The sequence below is a fragment of the Letharia columbiana genome, assembly GCF_014066305.1.
Source record: "Letharia columbiana isolate WasteWater2 chromosome Unknown Sc0000093_s0, whole genome shotgun sequence".
NCBI classification, from domain to species: Eukaryota; Fungi; Ascomycota; class Lecanoromycetes; order Lecanorales; family Parmeliaceae; genus Letharia; species Letharia columbiana.
This window is the reverse complement of record NW_023501138.1, coordinates 13,426-31,741: the sequence shown is the minus strand read 5'-3', so window position 1 is coordinate 31,741 and position 18,316 is coordinate 13,426. Positions and strand designations below refer to the sequence as shown.

General features: G+C 50.3%; 9 protein-coding genes across 9 annotated transcripts; 5 read left to right on the top strand and 4 right to left on the bottom strand.

Annotated features, from left to right (window-relative positions):
* Positions 1–235: 235 nt before the first annotated feature.
* HO173_012765 (uncharacterized protein) lies at positions 236–3,454 on the bottom strand (the record flags this gene model as incomplete). Its single annotated transcript, XM_037314599.1, has 4 exons — positions 236–2,196; positions 2,252–2,321; positions 2,382–3,311; positions 3,419–3,454. The coding sequence occupies 4 exons, from the start codon at positions 3,452–3,454 to the stop codon at positions 236–238; spliced, it is 2,997 nt and encodes a 998-aa protein (XP_037158510.1).
* A 1,354-nt stretch (positions 3,455–4,808) lies between these two features.
* On the top strand, positions 4,809–5,650 carry HO173_012764 (uncharacterized protein; the record flags this gene model as incomplete). Its single annotated transcript, XM_037314598.1, has 6 exons — positions 4,809–4,828; positions 4,884–4,956; positions 5,012–5,118; positions 5,174–5,319; positions 5,367–5,449; positions 5,507–5,650. The coding sequence occupies 6 exons, from the start codon at positions 4,809–4,811 to the stop codon at positions 5,648–5,650; spliced, it is 573 nt and encodes a 190-aa protein (XP_037158509.1).
* A 543-nt stretch (positions 5,651–6,193) lies between these two features.
* On the bottom strand, positions 6,194–7,415 carry HO173_012763 (uncharacterized protein; the record flags this gene model as incomplete). The annotated part of the gene is made up of 4 exons (XM_037314597.1): positions 6,194–6,839; positions 6,951–7,005; positions 7,225–7,256; positions 7,360–7,415. The coding sequence occupies 4 exons, from the start codon at positions 7,413–7,415 to the stop codon at positions 6,194–6,196; spliced, it is 789 nt and encodes a 262-aa protein (XP_037158508.1).
* Positions 7,416–8,992: 1,577 nt separating this feature from the next.
* HO173_012762 (uncharacterized protein) lies at positions 8,993–10,808 on the bottom strand (the record flags this gene model as incomplete). The annotated part of the gene is made up of 2 exons (XM_037314596.1): positions 8,993–10,255; positions 10,485–10,808. 2 exons carry the CDS (start codon positions 10,806–10,808, stop codon positions 8,993–8,995), a joined length of 1,587 nt encoding a protein of 528 aa, XP_037158507.1.
* A 1,505-nt stretch (positions 10,809–12,313) lies between these two features.
* HO173_012761 (uncharacterized protein) lies at positions 12,314–12,904 on the top strand (the record flags this gene model as incomplete). Its single annotated transcript, XM_037314595.1, has 1 exon — positions 12,314–12,904. The coding sequence occupies one exon, from the start codon at positions 12,314–12,316 to the stop codon at positions 12,902–12,904; it is 591 nt and encodes a 196-aa protein (XP_037158506.1).
* An 88-nt stretch (positions 12,905–12,992) lies between these two features.
* On the top strand, positions 12,993–14,802 carry HO173_012760 (uncharacterized protein; the record flags this gene model as incomplete). The annotated part of the gene is made up of 3 exons (XM_037314594.1): positions 12,993–13,029; positions 13,306–13,902; positions 13,958–14,802. The coding sequence occupies 3 exons, from the start codon at positions 12,993–12,995 to the stop codon at positions 14,800–14,802; spliced, it is 1,479 nt and encodes a 492-aa protein (XP_037158505.1).
* Positions 14,803–14,820: 18 nt separating this feature from the next.
* On the top strand, positions 14,821–15,135 carry HO173_012759 (uncharacterized protein; the record flags this gene model as incomplete). The annotated part of the gene is made up of 1 exon (XM_037314593.1): positions 14,821–15,135. The coding sequence occupies one exon, from the start codon at positions 14,821–14,823 to the stop codon at positions 15,133–15,135; it is 315 nt and encodes a 104-aa protein (XP_037158504.1).
* A 901-nt stretch (positions 15,136–16,036) lies between these two features.
* On the top strand, positions 16,037–17,053 carry HO173_012758 (uncharacterized protein; the record flags this gene model as incomplete). The annotated part of the gene is made up of 1 exon (XM_037314592.1): positions 16,037–17,053. The coding sequence occupies one exon, from the start codon at positions 16,037–16,039 to the stop codon at positions 17,051–17,053; it is 1,017 nt and encodes a 338-aa protein (XP_037158503.1).
* A 376-nt stretch (positions 17,054–17,429) lies between these two features.
* On the bottom strand, positions 17,430–17,978 carry HO173_012757 (uncharacterized protein; the record flags this gene model as incomplete). The annotated part of the gene is made up of 1 exon (XM_037314591.1): positions 17,430–17,978. One exon carries the CDS (start codon positions 17,976–17,978, stop codon positions 17,430–17,432), a length of 549 nt encoding a protein of 182 aa, XP_037158502.1.
* Positions 17,979–18,316: the final 338 nt, after the last annotated feature.

Genomic DNA, 18,316 nt, shown 5'->3' with positions numbered 1-18,316 from the left:
AAGGATTAGCGCAAATCACTGATTACGGCCTAAGGTACCTTAGCTCTATCTTATCGATAGGCTAGCAGGCTTGGCATACTAGACACATCTTAACCGAAGCGGAAGCCTGGTGATGGGCACCATGGGCAGTAAGAACTCATATCGAGGGACAGTCATGCATTCCAAGCCTATGAAAAACTGCTACCGACACCAAACTAACGCTCAAAGTTCCCATCATCAAAAAAACCAGAGGTTCTCAGTACAGCTTGTGGGGTGTCCAAAATCCAGATAAAGCTACATCAACATCATGAACCTGAGAAACGGCAGCACACCTTTCGAGACCGGGATCTCTACTGAAGATGTGATGACTCCGCCATGAAGGGTACGTGTCTGGTATGCTTGTTGTGAAGAGCTGGTGGGGCTCAACTTCATCCTGATCGGCCTCTTGTGCGACTGACTGCTCATGATCTGCATTTATCTCTCTTCGCTGGTAGTCACTGACATTATTTTCGGCCATAATTCCATGATTGGAATCTTCGTGAGACTCATGGAAGATTGATGGTCCAGAATCGTACGATGTCCCATGATCAATATCCCATTCACCATGCCTGATTTCTTCGTAATCTTCATTATCATTTCCCTCTTGTACCGTCTTATACAAATAAGGCCTGTGATCATCAAATCCGTCTCCTAGCTCCACAAAATGAAGCTTTTGTGCGTATTCGTCGCGTGCAGCGGTGTGGTCCGTCTCTCGCGACGAGCCTGAAAGGTTCTCTCGCAGAGCTATGTAAGGTGGTCTATTTTCTCTCGAAGTTTCTGGCCTAGGATCTGCTTGCTCCTGTTGCCTTTCGTAAAGGTTGCCGTAACCATTCCATGCACTCCTTGAGTCCACTTCACTTTCAATGGGTCGGTAGCCTGGAGCGTACCCTAAGCTTGGTCTGTTCGAAAAACTTAGGTCCCCCTTAGATAGTGTATGCGTAGAAATGGAACTGTCATGCGGGAAGTCCTGTTGAAGGCTTGCGCTGCGAGGCTTCCCAGAAAATTTTGGGGCGGACGCCGAAGCCTCGGGAGCGTAGACACTATTAACGAAGGCGCGAGCAGGCATGCGTGAATATTCCTGAATTCTATCTGGTATCCCCTCTTCCTCCCTAACATAAAGATTGCGGTGACCCGATGTGGCACGAGAGGCTAGATCGCTACCAGCAACGTTAGTATTGCAATCTGTGAGAAGTGCCTCGAGCACATCGTCGAGCGGGTCTTTATGTGGTGAGATGATTGGCATCTGGGCCGAGAAAGGGCGCACGCCATAAGCTTGTGGCTCGCGTTGAGGCTCGCGTTGAGGCTCATGTCCTGAAGACTGGCAAGTAGCTTCATTTCGAGAGAGTAATGCCGATTCAGGGCCGTCATGCGTGGCGGTTTCGGCTGGGTGAGTACTGTCTGCGATCGAGTCTTCAATTTCGTGTGGAATCTTTGCAGCATCAAGCTTGATGATTCCAGTATCGCCGTGGTTTTGACTCTTCTCCCTCAACCTAAGCCGTTCACCCGTTGCCGACCGTGATTCGCTATTCCGGCTTGGACCCTCATTTGCATTTTCGTGCGCCGAGAAAGGTATGGAGGCAGCATCTTGGGTTTTCGAAGAAGTTGTCGGTACACAAGGTGGAGATAGAGATGGTAACGAGTACTGGCCTTTATGAGGAGCTGGGGATTTACGTTTACGATTAGATAGTTTTGATGATGTTAATGGTTCAACATGATACGGCCTATTGAGCAGAGGAGAGCCGAAGGACGGCCTCACACTTTGGGACCAGGTAAGATAGCTTGTGGAACGAGTAGGAGACCACGAGTCTTCACGATGGAGGCTTCTCGAATCTGTGTTGACAGGTATTTTCGCTGGAGATATAGAGGTATTAGGGCCACAGCTTCCAAATCCTAGGAAAGGCCTATCTGGAAGATCGACAAAGGCTTGCGGTGACTCGTGGTCTCGGGATCGTCCCCTGTCTTGTTGATGTCGTTGACCGTGAGGTTTCATCACATCGAGGCTTGTAGGTTTTGCTGACATGAAGTATCTTGAAATTTCTGCTTCTGTGTCTGCTGCTTTAGTCGACTTCCGCCGCGTCTTCTTCTCCGAGGGCCTATTAGACGAGTCTTCGAACGAGTCCTTGGGCTTCTCTCGACAAGATTTGAGGAAGATCATTTCGGAGAAGGCAAGATCAGGTACTTGAAGAGCCTTTGTCAGTGCTAATCAACCGCCGATAGAGATAGGTGAACCTACAGCCCCTTCTTCTTACTGGTGAAGACGCTCTGCCTTTCCCGAACAAGCCGAGGGTCTTTGTGGGCTTCAGCTTTGGTTCAGTATTAGCAACAAACATTCATAAAACATACGACCATTGAATGCAGCTCACAGTGAGACGGTCGTGGGCCACGTTCTGCGCGGTAAAGTCATGCATCAAAGCTGCACCGGACTTTTCTTTACGCTTGTGCTTCTTCTGCTTCTTCTCCCCGCGGTCTTTCTTCGCAGCCTGCTTCGTCTTCTCGCTAGCTCTGTTATTGTCTTTGAGCTCATAGCGATCTTGGCGGGTTTTGTGTCTTGGTCTCCTTTCGTAGGATTTCGGGAGCTTTTTTGGAGACAGTAACGCTATCTCCGAACCCTGGGACGCCGTAGGTGAAACGTGCTGGCCTCTATCGTCAAGCACTGACCCTGTACTCCGCGTACGTAGTATCGTGGCATGACGAAAATGGTCATGGTCATGTTCTGAGAGGTCATTGGCTGCTGCAGGTTCGAGGTAAGAGCTCGTGGAAGACCTGCTGCGCTTGCGCTTCCGTGGGTGACTTCGGAGGTCCGGGATATCGTCATCGCTGTGATCTTTGAAGGTACGAAAAGGTGCATGGAGTCCCAATCGCTCCGCGAGACCGAGGCCGTTCGAAATGACGGCAGTATTCTCTTTTAAGTGTAATTGGGGTTGTGCTTGGTGCGAGTTGACGAGAAAGGACTTTATCTGCGACACGTGTCTGCCGGGTCCCACACTTATTGTCTTTTTGGTGCTTTTGGCCAGCTTTATCATCATGCCGATCCTTGGTTTCTGATGGATACCTCCTCGTGTGGTGTTGCCTCGAACGATGCCTCGATCCCCGCTCAATGTTTTGTTGCTCTCGAGATGCATCGGCGGGCTTTGCAGTCGACTTGCTACCAGTAGTTTGGAGCCAATTGCGAATTGCTGCCCTTGGTGATTGTCGTTCGGCGTCGGACATATTATACCCTCACCTAGGTAGCGTTTGAAGAAAGCCCGGAAATGAAAGAGAGCGAAGAAGCTGCTGGGGTAGCCGGTTGAAGTCTAGAGGAGTTGGGGGGTCAATTTGAGCTTGCCATCATGTGTTCATGATGATCATGCAGTGTGTAAAAGAGGTGGTATTGCAGCAGCAGACCAAGGGCAAATTTCACCTTGACTGGCAGGTGCAAGCTGGACTGAGTTGGCATATAGAGAGCAGACCGAAGTCCTTTTACAGAGCGTGATCATAGATGCACCAGATGGAAAGTTGAGCGTTTTTATCACAGTCTGACCTGGCCACTTCGATTCTGAATTCAACATAAACCCACAGCACTACAAGTAAATCTGAAGATGAAGGTCAGCGCGTTGCTTTTACGATCTAGTTTTAGTAAATTGCCATTGCAAGAATAAAGTAAGGTAAAGCTGTGTGGGAAGGAGGATTGCGCATAAGCACCTTCCGTCCTTTGATATACATGAGTTGTCAAGTACATTACATTACTTACTTTCCGTACTCAGGTACTCAGGTACTATTACAAAACATATTTAATTAATGTTAGAGGCTGCAGACTGCAGTAGACCTGCGGATGATCAGAGGGGACAGCCGAAAGTCTTTCTTTGCCTTCTTTGCCTTCTTTGCCTTCTTTGCCTTTTTGCTGCTTCATCCACATCTTCTTTCCTTGATTGCCTTTCATCGACGGGGCCGTGCTTGGCATCGGAGATCGGAGGCTAGGCTGACGATTGGAAGGCAATACGGTAAAGTACGGTAAAATAGAGTAGGTATGACTGGCAGACACAAAGCTGCCTTCCTTTAATAAAGCTGGCCAATAATGAGGCAGGCGGTAAGGGAAAATAAAAAGCTGCATCGTCGATTCAAGGTCATCTGGGCCGATGATCACTTGCCTGCAGTTCTCTATATGCACATGTACGTAGAATAGTCACACCACTGCCTTCCATCCAACCAATTACCTTTGATAGCCGCTGCTGCTTGTCCCATTGGATCTTCTCATCTCGCTGACATTACCTGAGCGCACAGTGTGAAAAAAGTGAAAAGAAAAAAAACGTGCCACGGTCCAAAAAGCGGCCAAGGGTCCAGAATTCCCAAGAGTGACTAAGGTAGCCTAGGGCTTAGCGTGTATCTTAGTGGGGCACTCAGACCCAACCTACATTACTTCAACAAACATCCCACCTTCCCTCTTTTTTTAAAAATTTTTCTTTCACAAACCAGTCCTCCAACCTCAATCTTTTCAATCCAACTGATTCCTCGTGGATCAGTATTTACTCTTTCGACCTTCTTGCTCCATCTCGTGCGACTCCCAATCCTCAAATTAGCAACGACACCCTTCAAAGGACCCTGCCATGTTCGTCTGCTGCTCCTACACTGATTCCGAAATGCACAAAATTCCTTGCTCTTGCGCGTCGGTCATGTACTACATCAATGTTTCCGTGTTCAATAGACTTGTGCTTGCCTGCGTTCCATCAGCGGAGGCGTGTCTTGTGTGAGAGTCTTGAGATTGAGAATGTGTTAGCCCAACAAAAAAAAATTGAACGAACCCTCACTCAATCATGTCGAAGCTGTTCATTGGGTCAGTCCATCACTCATATCCTTTTGTACGGCTATCAAATCTGACGCAACTGCAGTGGCCTTGCATGGCACACCGACGACACCTCTCTTCGCGCCAAGTTCGAAGAGTACGGTAAGGTCGATGAAGCGGTAGGATCTACTCCACGTGACCATTCCAAACCTCAGTCTGATAGTGATACCACAGATTGTTGTCAAGGACCGTGAAACCGGTCGTAGCCGTGGCTTTGGCTTTGTGCGCTTCAGCCAAGATGAGGAAGCCGACACTGCAATCCAGGCGATGAACAACGTCGAGTAAGGCTTCCCCATCTCGTGCCTCGATGACGTCCTTCAGGCTAATGTAATTCAGATTCGATGGTCGTACCATCCGCGTTGACAAAGCTTCCGAGCGTGGCTCCGGTGGAGGAGGAGGAGGTGGCGGCGGCGGCTTTGGTGGTCGTGGAGGCTACAATTCTGGAGGCGGAGGAGGTTACGGTGGAGGAGGAGGTGGATATAGTATGTGTCGGCCCTGCTTACCCATGGATTTCTGCTAACTTGTCTAGGCGGAGGTGGAGGAAGCTATGGTGGTGGGGTGGACGTGAAGGTGGAGGTGGAAGTGGCTACTCTGGAGGTGGAGGTCGCGGTAGTGAGTTTATACATTTACCTTTGTCCTTTGGGTTCTCTGTATTGACGGTGCCTGTAGGCTACGGTGGTGGCCAGCACTACTCAGGTGGTGGTCAGTCTTACGGTGGCGGAGGTCGCTCTGGAGGCTACGACCAGCAGCAAGGTGGTGGTGGCAGCGCCCAGGGCGGCTGGTAGACCTACCACTGATCCCCTCACGGCCTGAATTTGCGCACGACATGTCAATGAACGAAACGACAGAATGATCAAGCAGACGGAACGACCAACAAGCAGCAGAAAGGATACGATGTGTGAAATGCTTTGGCCACTTCGGTGTCACGGGATCAGACCAACCTCAGCAAGTGAAATGGGCTGCTATCTTAGACCATCGGAGCGATCCTGGATATTTTCTCTTTTCAGACCTGGAGGTTGCCTGTTAATCGCAGCAATCTATCGCAGAGGCGCAAGCAGGCGTGGAGGAACAAAAAGGTTTCTTTGCATTCGATTTCTTACTTCACCACACTTCACTAGCACAACCAACCTTGCTTGCCACACTTCATCAGCACACCTTCATATTCTCCCCATAGAGCGAACATGGCACGGTTTTCTACTTTGATTCTTCACCTTGGCTCGAAGCTGGAAGCTAGTTACGACACTCGGGGACAAGCGGTTCAACTGCCACGTCCAAAAATTAGCAATCAAAGATAGTGCTCCCTACAAAGGCTTCTCCCAAATCATGACCTCGTAGCTAGTGTTGATGGCGTTCAATCTATCTCTCCCGCTGTGATACTTTCTCAGTCTCCTCACCCGCCCGCCCACTCTCCCCACTCCTGATCCTCTCGACCTCATTTTCCACCGCCTGCGTTGTCAGCTCGCTGTCTTCGTCCTTCCCATCCCCGCCACGACCACCCTTTCCGTTCCCACCCTTCATCAACGACCTCACCCTCTCCGCCAAATCCCTAACATGCTCATCCACGCTCCCCTCCCCCAACCCCATCAACGCAGCCTCCAGCATGAAGAGATACTCCGCGTTGGCGCCGCTCGGCCCCGCACTCCCCGCTATCACCTCCGCCACCGCCTGCGGGGACTGCCGGCCGAGGAACTGCGGGTTCGACGGCAGTCCGATGTACACGAGGCACCCCTCGACCGGCGGCGGCGGCGGCGGTCCGGACGACGGCGACGGCGACGGCGACGGCGACGGCGACGGCCAAAAGGTCGTGTGCCGCATGGAGTACCCGTTGATCTCCCGCAGGTCGAGGTACGCCCGCACGGCGTCGACGTGGGGGGCCGGGATGCGGTAGCCGGCGCCGTGGACCCGGTCGGGCGCCGGTTCGGCGGCCAGGGCGTCGAAGACGGCGCGCTCGATCAGCGTGACGACGCGGCCGGGGGACGAGGGCGTGCCGCGGTGGTCTTCGCTTCAAGGGGGGGGGTTTTGGTCAGCGGGTGGTGGTGTGCTACTGTAGGGGCGGTTGGCGGAGGGGGGGTGGGGGGGGTTTTTGGAGAAGGGGGGGGAAAGGGATGGGTACCTGGCTTGCCAGAATCGACGGACGTAGCCGGTGATGGAGCCGGGGATGCGGAGGTCTGGGGTTTGGGGGGCCGGGTTAGTGGGGCGGTCTTGTCATTCGCGTTGGGTGCGGTGGTGGATGGGGGGGTTTGTTTCTTCTTTCTTCGAGCGGGCGGGCGGGAGTTTAAAAGGGTGGAAGGGAGAACCCTTCGTCAGGGGGATATGTATGTTGGGTGCTGGAGATGCGGTCCCACGCTACTAACTAACAGGAAGCGGGCGAACACACTCCGGCTTACCGTAATGCGGAGGCGGTTTCCAGATGAGACTTCTACGGTACAGGGGATCAGAGGTCAACTCACGCTGTTCTTGACGAAGGTTGGAGTTCCGTCCGGGGTTGGAGCTTTCGGCCTCTGTAGCAGTAGGAGACTTACCCGTATCCGAAGAGCCAGAGGTCTCCGTTGGAGTTCGATGTTGCTGTTTCGGACATCTTTAGGCGGACTGTCCTTGCGTAGAGTCTTGCGGATGGAGTGGCCTCTGGACGATAATCGGGTAGCTTTGAAAGTTTGCTCTGTTTCCTTCCATCAGGGCAGCTCTCGTGGTCAAGGAATTGGCTCAGCCCTACGGGCTTTAGCCTCAAATTTGTGAGGACCCAAAGGTACCACGCGGGTGACAGATATACCTGCACACAGCAAGAAATCCCTTCACCTTGTCAGCTGGAATAACTCAACGAATACCCTCATTATGAGTTAGATTCTGCGGAACGTATATTAGTGTTATCGAGATCTTTGAATTACAACGCAGAACCTTTCTGCTAGGCTGCTTCGTTGTGGAATCATTATCAAATTTCTAATTTCAAGGTGCGTAGGTATCTCTGTCACCCGCGTGGGTACGTTGACAACGTTTCTAGACATCAGTCCTCGTCTGCAGCGAGACAAGAGGCTCAGCGGTATATCGAAGATGTATAGCATTTTGCATGCCGGAAAAGGTCAACGCCAAGTATATGAGCTCGCGTTTCCCACTCCCGCACTCCTCTCTGCGCCTCTTTCCTTCTGCACCGTCCGTCTGAAGCTTGCTTCTCGTTTCGTATTCTCAAGGTTCACAAATTCTCAGCGTGGTGTATGAGGCTTGGATCTTCTTTGCAAAAAGGATGCTTATACACAATGTTTAGCCGGGACGGCAGCATCACGCTGCGAGATACATGCGCTCGTACTGAGAGAGGCAGCAAGGGCCGACGGTATGAGACTCATGGTCATGGGCTTGAACAGACATAGTTCAGCCTGAATCTCGTGTTTCGTATCTATCGACTGTTAGTTTTTCCGGTCTAGTACCGGCTTCTCACGAGATTGACTTGCATAGCGGGGTATGCTGTGAGGAGGGTTTGGGCGTTGAGGATGGATACAGAATCTCTCTTAGCCTGTGCCTGCGGAGAGGTATCAACATCTCAATCCTCGAACCAAACATGGAGCACTCTTTCCACATGCTACGACTACCTCCTCAATCTTCTTACCCAAGCACGTCTCTTCCACCAATCACCCTCAACTCCCAAGGTTCTCGTCCCCCTCCACCTCCCGTCTCAACGGCGAAACGGCCCTCATCACCGGCATGAATAAATACTGATGACTCCAAGATCTACACAGGAGGTGCTGACTAGTAGCAGTGCGTTGGCGAAGGGGTGGCCGAACCATAGTGATTATTTGGGCAGTAAGGGGGCCGTAGATGGTAACTTTCGTGTGCAGTCAGGATGGCGAGTGGATGAATGGGCAGGTGCTTAATATGGGGGGTGGGGTTTCTTTGTGAGCGGAGTGGGTTTGGGTTGATTGGACGGATGGAGGGTTTGGAAGGTTGTGACGAGTTCTTTGATGAAGGCATTTGCAATAAAAAAAAAATCCTAATGTACGTGAAAGCCATTTTGGAGAAAGTTTTCTTGAAGTCGATTGCTTGATACGTACAACGACCTTTCAATAGCCTAAGGAACGTCGGCTCTGTGAGGCTCCAGCTCATTTAACGATCCAAATTAGTGCTCCTTCTTGATAACGACAATGGAAAAGTCTGCGGAAAACCCCCTCACAGCGACATCTCACCAGCCGCAATGGCCCGCGCGATACGCTTGATTTCTGCACGGCCAGAAACGCCTCCGGTTTTCAGGCAGGGAGCCTCTGTTGCATTTCCTTCACTGGAAAAAACGATGAAGAAATACTCGAGTGCCATGGCTTCAATCGTGGTAAACATCATGCGCCGTGAGTTGTCGGGATCCCAAAAGGATATCTCGATCATGGACAATTCTTGCAGCACTCCGCCCTGCCGAGTTAGGAATTCCGCCCACTGATCCCCATTTAAGCACATATTGGTGAGGGTCAAAGCTTTCAGCTGTGGCCAGATGTGGTCCTTTCCAACCAGAGTGTCCAGATCTGTGATCTGGGTTTCGGCGGAATCGAATGCCAGGTCCAAGCTTCGAAGGCGCTCGGCCGCGCACAGCATCTTCGCTATGTTCCCGCCGGCAAGAGTGGCAGGGAAGTCTGTCCAAGGATCTTTCTCGTGCGTGTTGATCTCCATCTTGAGAGTAGTGAGGTATTTGAAGGCGTTGACTGTGTGCTGTAGCTTTATGGGGTCAATGGCGCGGAGCACGGTGTGGGAGATGCCGCTGCTGTTTCTGTAGCCGTCGGCATCGATCGTGAAAGACTTGAGTTGCTCGTATTTGAGCATTGATGCCACTTGCGTCAGGATCCAGAAGCCACGGTACCATGTTGGAAGATGACTGCCTCTGGGTAATTTGTCCTGGCTGCTGGGCCATGGTCTGGGATCGAGGATCACAGCATCATAACCGAGACGGTTACCGGTATCACGTCTTCTCTGAATCATGAAAGACTTGTCCCTTGGAAAAGCACCAGCTTCGTCAGGAAGACACGTCCACCTTCTGCGCTGATCTTTTACCCATCGTTGATCGGAGATCGTGAAGCGTCGAACGTTTGGCAGAAGCGGAAGGGTTTCTAGGAGGCATCGGAGATCTGTAGCGAAATATTCGAGAAGGGAAGGGATTACGCTCATGTCTTGTATGACTTCAGACAGACCGGTCCGATCAATGCTGGCAAGCCGCTCTGGTAGGTTGCCACGGCCTCTAATCCCTGGTAGGTCTATCCTTTCCATGCCCGTTCTGGTGAAATGCTGGCATTGATAGCTCAGGCTGAGTTCCCGTTGTTCGCTGTAATACTGTTGGAAAACATTGTGACCACGTTTCACTGCCGCTGCGATGTATGTCACCGGTGAGGTATTTCCGAACCGACCATGATGATAGGTTGAATTGGCGAGAGTGTTGCTCGTACCTAAGGCCTGATGTTGATTTCCAGTTAGCATGAATTTTGCAAAAAATCAAGTCGACGGCTAAGACTAGTCTGGGGTGCACAACAAGAGACAAAGTTCGCGATTCCATAGCACAGCCTCAAGTTGTCAGACAAGTCTAGCGAGAAGGTCAGGGAAGATGCCCTTTTCCAGCCTGCAAAACAAGTCTCGCGAGACGGACTGAAGTCCCGAACAGGAAGAAGTCACATAAATGACATACCTTCATATAGTCGGATAGCTTGAAAAGGCTTCCACAATAGACAGTGCTGTCATACGCTATCTCCCGAACGATCAAGCGTGCAGTAGGGTGTTGCGAAATCTCTCTCAGCTTAGTCTGATCCTCCTTAGCTGGTGAGATCCAGACTTTGTCAAGGACAAACGGAGCTAAGGCATCTGCCATGAATCTGCTTGTCAAGCGTGTTGCTTTAATGGTGGCAATGTCCATGAAAGCGACAACAATGTTCAATACTTCAGCAGGGAGGTGAGGGACCGCCGTTGGGTCAAAATCAAACATAGCAACATCGTTCAGGACCACAGGCGCCATTTTTGTCCGAAGCTGTGAAGGCTTGTTAATACGTCCTCTCATGCAAGAGTTTTTGACCTGCTTACCAGCCTCTCGAATGGTCTGTCTCCCTAAAGAGAGGTTCTCATTTGGGACTTGATGATGATGTCGAGAGCTGTCCGATCACCTCAGCAAACTCTACCTCTAGAGACCAAATCGATACTGCTTACCAGGTTGTCAAGCAGTCTGTCTTAGGTGAAGAGACTTCTCTGATGCAAATGTGCCTTTTCCTGCTTTACACGACAACGGCTTTACCGGAACACAGAGGTGTTGATCTTGAAGACAGCCATCACTTCCAAAACCCTTGGAGCTTCGTAGGGCGTAGCGTCTCGGGCGGCTAGCGGCTAATTGTAAGCAAAGCATTCACTATTGAGGACAAGGAGAAGATCCTTAGACCCTAAGAGTTGGGTAGAAACATCCCTGAGAAACAGTCCTCACGATTATATATATTTTTAGGACAAGTACTTTAGCTCCGAAGGTTGAGACAATATTGGGTTTGCGATGCAGTATTGCACAACACATCAGCAAGATCGAGGTGAGGTGTGAGATCATTGGGAAGGGCTCTTCGCCCCTCCACAGAACCACAGCTAAACCAGTACAATGCAGCATTTACACATCTTACAATTTGCTGGAAGAGTACTCCTGTGTAGTCGTTAGGTTTTGTGGGCAGCAGACACCTGGTTGCCTGACGAGCAAGGCTTGGTGCGGACTCAGGAGCACTGTGCGCGTAGACGAAGGCTCGCGGTAGTTCTTACAAAGGGAGACAACAACATATATACCTAGAGAATGCTACTGTATCACTCATGCCTCTTGTGGCAGTATCTTCCACAATTTTTTGTGTGGTAGGGTTGAGAATGCGGTTTTTATAGAGACCCGTCCCGATCGGGACTACTCGTAGCAGCCTTCTATCGCGCGCCTAAGGATTATAAGAGCAGCAAAAGTCATGCACAGAGAGAATGTCTTTTGCGCATCTTTTTGTGGATATCGATCAAAACAAATCGACTCTTCCTATCAAGGATCTTCAACAGGAATAGATTTTTGGGGAATGTTTACGAAAAATGTCACTTTCTGCTGGCACTGCGCCTGACTTGTACAAATACTACCATTTCTCCCTTGCAAACAAAATGACGGGTTCTGAAAAAAGTTCGAGAAAATCGCCACTATTTCCTGGCAACTGTAGGATCTCTACAATTCCATTAAGAGCTTTCACCCTCTATGCATGACTTTTGCTTCATTCTCTTACACCGCGATATGACTCTGCCTGCTGTCTTTGCCTATAGCATTAGCCTGTAATGGTATTACGCGATAAACCTTTGAACCCTACCCATTGGGCACTGCTGACACTGTTAGGAGTGCAAATCTTGCTTTCATGATGGTAGCCATGACGCAACGACGGGATCTTTCCGGCTTGACTACTCATAGACGTCGCTATCCTCCACTTCCGCTTTTCGCAAATCTCCAGACGAACACTCGAATCCATCTCCAGAATGTCTCGATACTCTCCAATTGCGCCATCCTCCCTCACTGCCGACCAGCATAAAGCTTACGACGAAGCGTCGGAGATCTGTTCGAGCGTATTCGGCGACAAATTCCTCTACAAAAATGAAGATGGTGCCTTTATAGGTCCATTTGCTCCTCTGCTCTTCACACCCACCCTCGTCGATCCATTCTTCAAGCTCGTCGTTGAGCTAGGGAAGCTCCCAGGTCTGCCGGGTTCAGCACGAGAAGTCGCCATTTTAGCGACGGGAAGCAGATTCCAATCCAAGTACGAACTGTATGCACATGAACGGGTTGCCGCCTTTACAAGCCTCACGGCGGCTCAGATCGGAAGTGTGAAGAGTGGGAAGAAGCCTTTTGGAGACAATGCTCTTGATGAGCAAGGAAACGTTGCCTTTGACGTGGCTATAGAGCTTTCACATAAGCAGGGTCCGATGACCGAAGCTAATTGGAAGCGGGCAGAGCACGCTTTTGGGAAGGAAGGTACGGCAGCGCTGATACAATATGTTGGTGTGTACGCTTACACTTGCATTCTACTGAACGGGGTGGATGCACCAGTGCCCCAAGGAGAGAGATGCTAGAAATTATATGACATGTGCTCCTTGTTTAGAAAATGCATTTTTCCCTCTTCATCGACCTGGTTCGTGGTCCTTCTCCACTGTCACAAATATGGATTTGCGACTCGCGCTTCAAGGTGAAGTAATTGGTACGTGCGTAAGGCTGGCCATTCACGAACCCTACCATCCTGTCTAAGACATTTTCGGCTTTTACTTTTGGCCCAAGGCTGACCAGCCGCCTGAGAGTCAAGAACTGGTAAAAGAAAGCTCTCGAGATTGGCATGCCTACATCGAGCAAAGATCTTTGGGCAGCCGCCCTAGAGAAGTTGACCAAAAGCGATCGCCAACAGCTCGCTTTCTATGATGGCCAATATAGACTGGACATCCTTTCAGACCTCCAGGTGCTCACAGAGAGAGCGCCAAAGAGCAATGCATCAAAAAAAGATGGCAGTTCAGTAGGCGTGGTCGTAACGGTGAGAACATTTTTTTGCGGGATATTTTCAACAAGATGGTTATCTGGATCAACATGTTCAAACAGATTGGAGATACTGTCGTGCAATATGGCCCTGGACATGCTGCGCTTCCTTGGGCGGGAGTTCGCTTCATCTTACAGGTTGCTGTTGGTGACATTGTCAAGTTTGACTTTGTCGTCGAAGGCGCGGAATCAATCTCACGAATGATAGAGCGATATGCGATCTTTGAGGACATCTATTTACGTCGTACATCAAAGGCTTCAATAGAGCTTGAAAATGCGCTCGTTCGGTTGTACTCGACGATACTTGTATATCAATCGAAAGCTAAAAGCTTCTTCGATCAGAGCTCGCCGAAACGCGTATCAAGGAGTGTCTTCGTCACGGAAGACGAATTTGCAAGTATTGCCAGAAAAATAGACCTTGAGCAGTCCAATGTGGATCGTTGCGCTGCTATCTTGGATGGAGAGAACCAAAACAATTTCAGCAACTCTCTCGAGGCACTCTCAGTCGGTCATTCCGAGAGGCATGCAGAGCTTATAGAGCTCCTCCGTACCATAGATGGACACATAATTCGATTGAGTAGCCAGCTCAATGGTAACGAAAGACCATTTGGACAACTCTAAGCGCTACGAGATCTTACGGTGGATTTCCCCACAGCCTTACCTGGAACATCATGAGCAGATTTCGAAGAATATTCTTGCTGGTACGGGCAAATGGGTACTCGAGGATCCAATATACGCAGAATGGCACCAAGGAAGCACATCGTCTCTCCTTCGGCTTCACGGGAAAGCCGGCGCCGGAAAAAGCACACTCGTGTCTATTGTAATCGAAGACGCAGTGAGAAGGTTCGAGGCTGGAAACAGCCCACCCCCAGTCTACTTCTATTGCTCCCGAAATGCCGCTGAACCCGAAGGATACAATCCAGCTGCCATAATTTCCAGCATCGTCAGACAGCTTTCGTGCGCAGAGCCTGGACTTCCGCTTTTGCCTCCAGTCATCGAGAAGTACGAGAGGAAAGGTCAAGGATTCAGCTCTCGGGGTCTTCAAATAGAAGAGAGCTGTGATCTCATTACCAAGTTGGTAGAACATTATTCCATGACGACCATTGTCATCGACGCTCTCGACGAATGTGATCCCGAAAAGCGGGAGATGCTCCTAGACGGGATCGAAAGTCTGCTGCAAAAAAATTCGTTTGGGCTAGTGAAAGTGTTTCTATCGAGTCGTGACGACCAAGATATCGTATGCACGCTTCGGGACTATCCACATCTTGATCTTGTTTCCAGCAGAAAATCAGGGGATATCGAGGTCTTTGTCAGGGAAGAAACCGACAAACTAATCAAAAAGCGACGTTTGTTGCGCAACAACCATGCCAAGGAGGCACTGAAAGTTTTGATTATTGATGCAGTTAGTAGAGGCGCTGATGGCATGTTCAGATGGGCGAGTCTGTAATTGGAAATGCTTTGCACGATGAAGCTAGATCAAGATGTCCGAGCAAGATTGGGGCGACTACCACCCAAACTGGAGCAACTTTACCTGGAGGCCTACGAGAATAATCTGCTGAAGTACCTAGGCGAGGTCGGCCAGTCTATCATCAGCAACATAATGAAATGGTTGCTCTGTGCGCAAAGGCAAATGAAATCCTCGGAATTTTGCACTGCTGTAGCAATGTATACTGTTCCCACTGAAGAGCTTACAAAGGAACATGTCCTCGACCTTTGTCATAACTTCGTTGTGTTCGACAACGGTTCGGATGTATTTAGGTTTGCTCATCTTTCGGTGTGAGAGTTCCTCGAGAAGCGAGCTGAGTATATGGCAAATTCGTGTCATCTCCTTGCAGCCGAGACCTGCTTGTTACAATTCATCGGTTCATCAAACTGGTCAGTTGCAGAGGCTTTCCGGCAACATCATTACGCCCTTGATCTTCGTGGGAAAGTTGCATCTACCGCGGAATTGTTGGGAGGTTTCCATAATTAGGCTACGATTTTCTGGGCCAGACATTGCCGGTTGATCGGAGAGGAAGGGAGGAAAAGCAATTCTCGTTTCGAGGGAGCCTTTCGCTTTTTCCTCTCTGATGCATCTGATGATCTCTCGCCGTTGGACATATGGATACAGTCTAATTAGCGCAGGATACAGGACGGTAATCTTCGGTTTTATCTAGACCCCAGATTCGATTGTAAGCCCGAAGACAGGGTTTATTATGTTGCATGTGCTTACGGATTTTGCGAGATGTTAACCCCAAAAAGAGAAGCCGTCTAGCGGCTGAACATAACAAAGGCGAGGCGCTCAAGCTACTTCTGAGCAACCGTAGTGAGGATGAAATTTCTTTATATCTGGTGGCTCTAGTGGCACTGGAAACGGACCCTGACACCCTGGACTGGGTACTCCGCGAGAGCAAAATTAAAAAGTTACAACATTGGTCGACGAGTTGGTCAATTACTGGGAAGAAGGGAAGGAGATAGTGGAAAGATTGATGGCAAGGTATAAAGCTTCAGAGGTATCACAGACCCTTCTCGAGTATGCCGCAAAATTCTGTTCCGGAAGCAGATTTGATTCATTACTGCCTCAAACTGACGATGCCGGAATCTCTTGGGACCTGATCCTTGAGCAGGCCGGGCACGAGGGCAATATGGAGGTCATGATACGGCTTTTAGATAAAAAATATCTCCAAATTTACCCCAACATAATGCGAGCAATCGCAATATCGGGCGACGAAAAGGTTATGCAATTGCTGCTTGGTCGAGATGATTCTCGTGAGATAACAAGTGACATCTTTAACGCTGGTGTTTTGAACCAGAATGAGAAGATTTTGGGTTTGTTGCTTGATCGGGGTGGTTCCGGTAGGATATTGACAGAAGCCATCAACAGAGCGATAGAGAACTGCAATGAAAAGATTTTGGGCTTGCTGCTGGATAACGGGTACCAGATGTCGCAGACTCTTGTGAATAAAGCAACTGCCAACGGCACCGCGTCAACTTTGCGGCTGCTATTCGATCGAGGTGGTGTAATTACCGGCCCAGTGGTGAGGTGCGCTGCAGGGAACAATCTTGAAGGAGCAAAGATGATGAGCTTGCTCTTAGGCGAGGCCGAAAATTGGATGACCATGGAAGAAATGACTGAAATGATGATAATCGCTGCAAAGTCCGCATTCGAGGGACCGGGTATCTTGAAGCGGTTGCTAGAACATGCAGAGGATGTTCTGATCACAGAAGACGTTCTCGTGACCGCAGCAAGAATAGGCCCTAGAGACGAATTGTTCGAATTGTTCTCGGGAAGAGATTGGGAAATGACAGAGGAAGTGCTGGAGGCAATGATGAGCCACCTGGCATCGGAGAAAACGTTGCAGCTCCTACTGGACCGACTCGAAGGCTTGGAGATCACAGGGAAAGCTAAAGTTCTGCTGGCAGCGGCTAGCAACCGTTCATTTGGCGACCAATTAGTGGGACTGCTATTGGACAGGGTGAACCTTCTTGACATTGTGAACCCTCTGCTAGTAGAAGCTGCAGGAAATGACACATTCGGCCTAGGGGTGGTTCTGCTGTTACAGCGTCGAGTTGGCGAGATCAACGTCACTCAGGAGGTTATGGAGAGAGCTGCTCGGAAAGGACCGATGCAGGCGGGTTTCAGCGCCCCCAGCTTTCACTTCTCCTTGGTTAGCATCTCGGAAATATCTGTCGTTAATGATTGGGGTTCGCTCCATTAAGCATTGAATTGCGAAGAAACCTCCTCGTTGATGCCCATCTTGTCGAAAACCCAAGGATTTATGATATACCGCTTTGACACCTCGCCTGCTGAATTTCCCTGTTAGGCCGATTTTGGGTAACATCCCGGAACACCTGTCGTTTATGATTGAATTCAATTCATATCGAGCATGAAATTGCAACGGAACCTCTTCATTAAGCCTTAAGTAGTCGATATATCAAGGATCCGTACAGCTCGAACTGCTACTTTCTTGGCCCCTCACCTCTGCAAAAACCGCACTGCATTCAGTGATGCATGAGCAGTGGCGGTAAAAAGAAAATCGTCACCATGATTAAATGTTCCATACATCCAAGGGCGCTCCTCACCGGCCAATTAACTCAAACCACAGCACCAGGCTTCCACGCCTGCCCAACAACAATCGCTTGCATGGCACCCATAGCCCCCACCGACGTCCTGCCCCCCAACGGCGGCAACGGGCTCTGCCCAAGACACTTCCTCAAAACCCCTCTGGGGGCCTCCAACGTGTCACTGATGTCCCGCCACCTCAATCTCTCCGTCTCAAACTCGTCCATGATGTCGATGATGATCTTGCAGGTCCGGAACGATTTCGCGTAAGGAAGGCGCACCTCGGCGTCCGGCCTGCGGCTGAAGGTGTAGGGCGTCGTGGCTGCTTTGTCCGCGGGCAGCAATGTGACGGCGACGAGGCAGTCGGGGTAGTTGGTTTCGAGGAGGGTGGGGGCGCCGGCGTGGTGCGGTTGGATGAAGCAGTTGGTGCTTGCCGTGAGGCTGGTGTTGGTGAGATTGAGCGATGAGACGGTTGGATCGAGGGAAGTGGTGGCGAGGATTTGGGGGTTGAGGAGCTGGAGCGGAGTCGAGGCGGCTAGTATGGCGAGGGACAGGCAGGAGAGGATGGCGGCGAAGGTCATGGCGTCTGTGGGGCATCAAAGCTGAGTCCGAGGAGCATGACGCTGAGCTGTGCAGGAGCGTGAGCATTGTTAGTGGAGATTTGCGCCTGCAGTGTCGGTACGGCTTTGCTGTCGTAACGCTGCGCTTGCTGGTTTCAACTTCCTTCTACCCGACTTTGCGCCTCGGTACGCACGTTGCGCATTCGTTCCAGTGTGAGTGTAGAGGTCTGGAGCAACTAGCCGCAGGGATCCTCCATTCAGACGGTAAGTTCTTTGTGTGAAGTACTGTACTCAGGATAAAGTGGTGTCGCAGTGATGCTTGTCTCGGATTAGAATGTATCGAATGTTAGTGTTCAGCC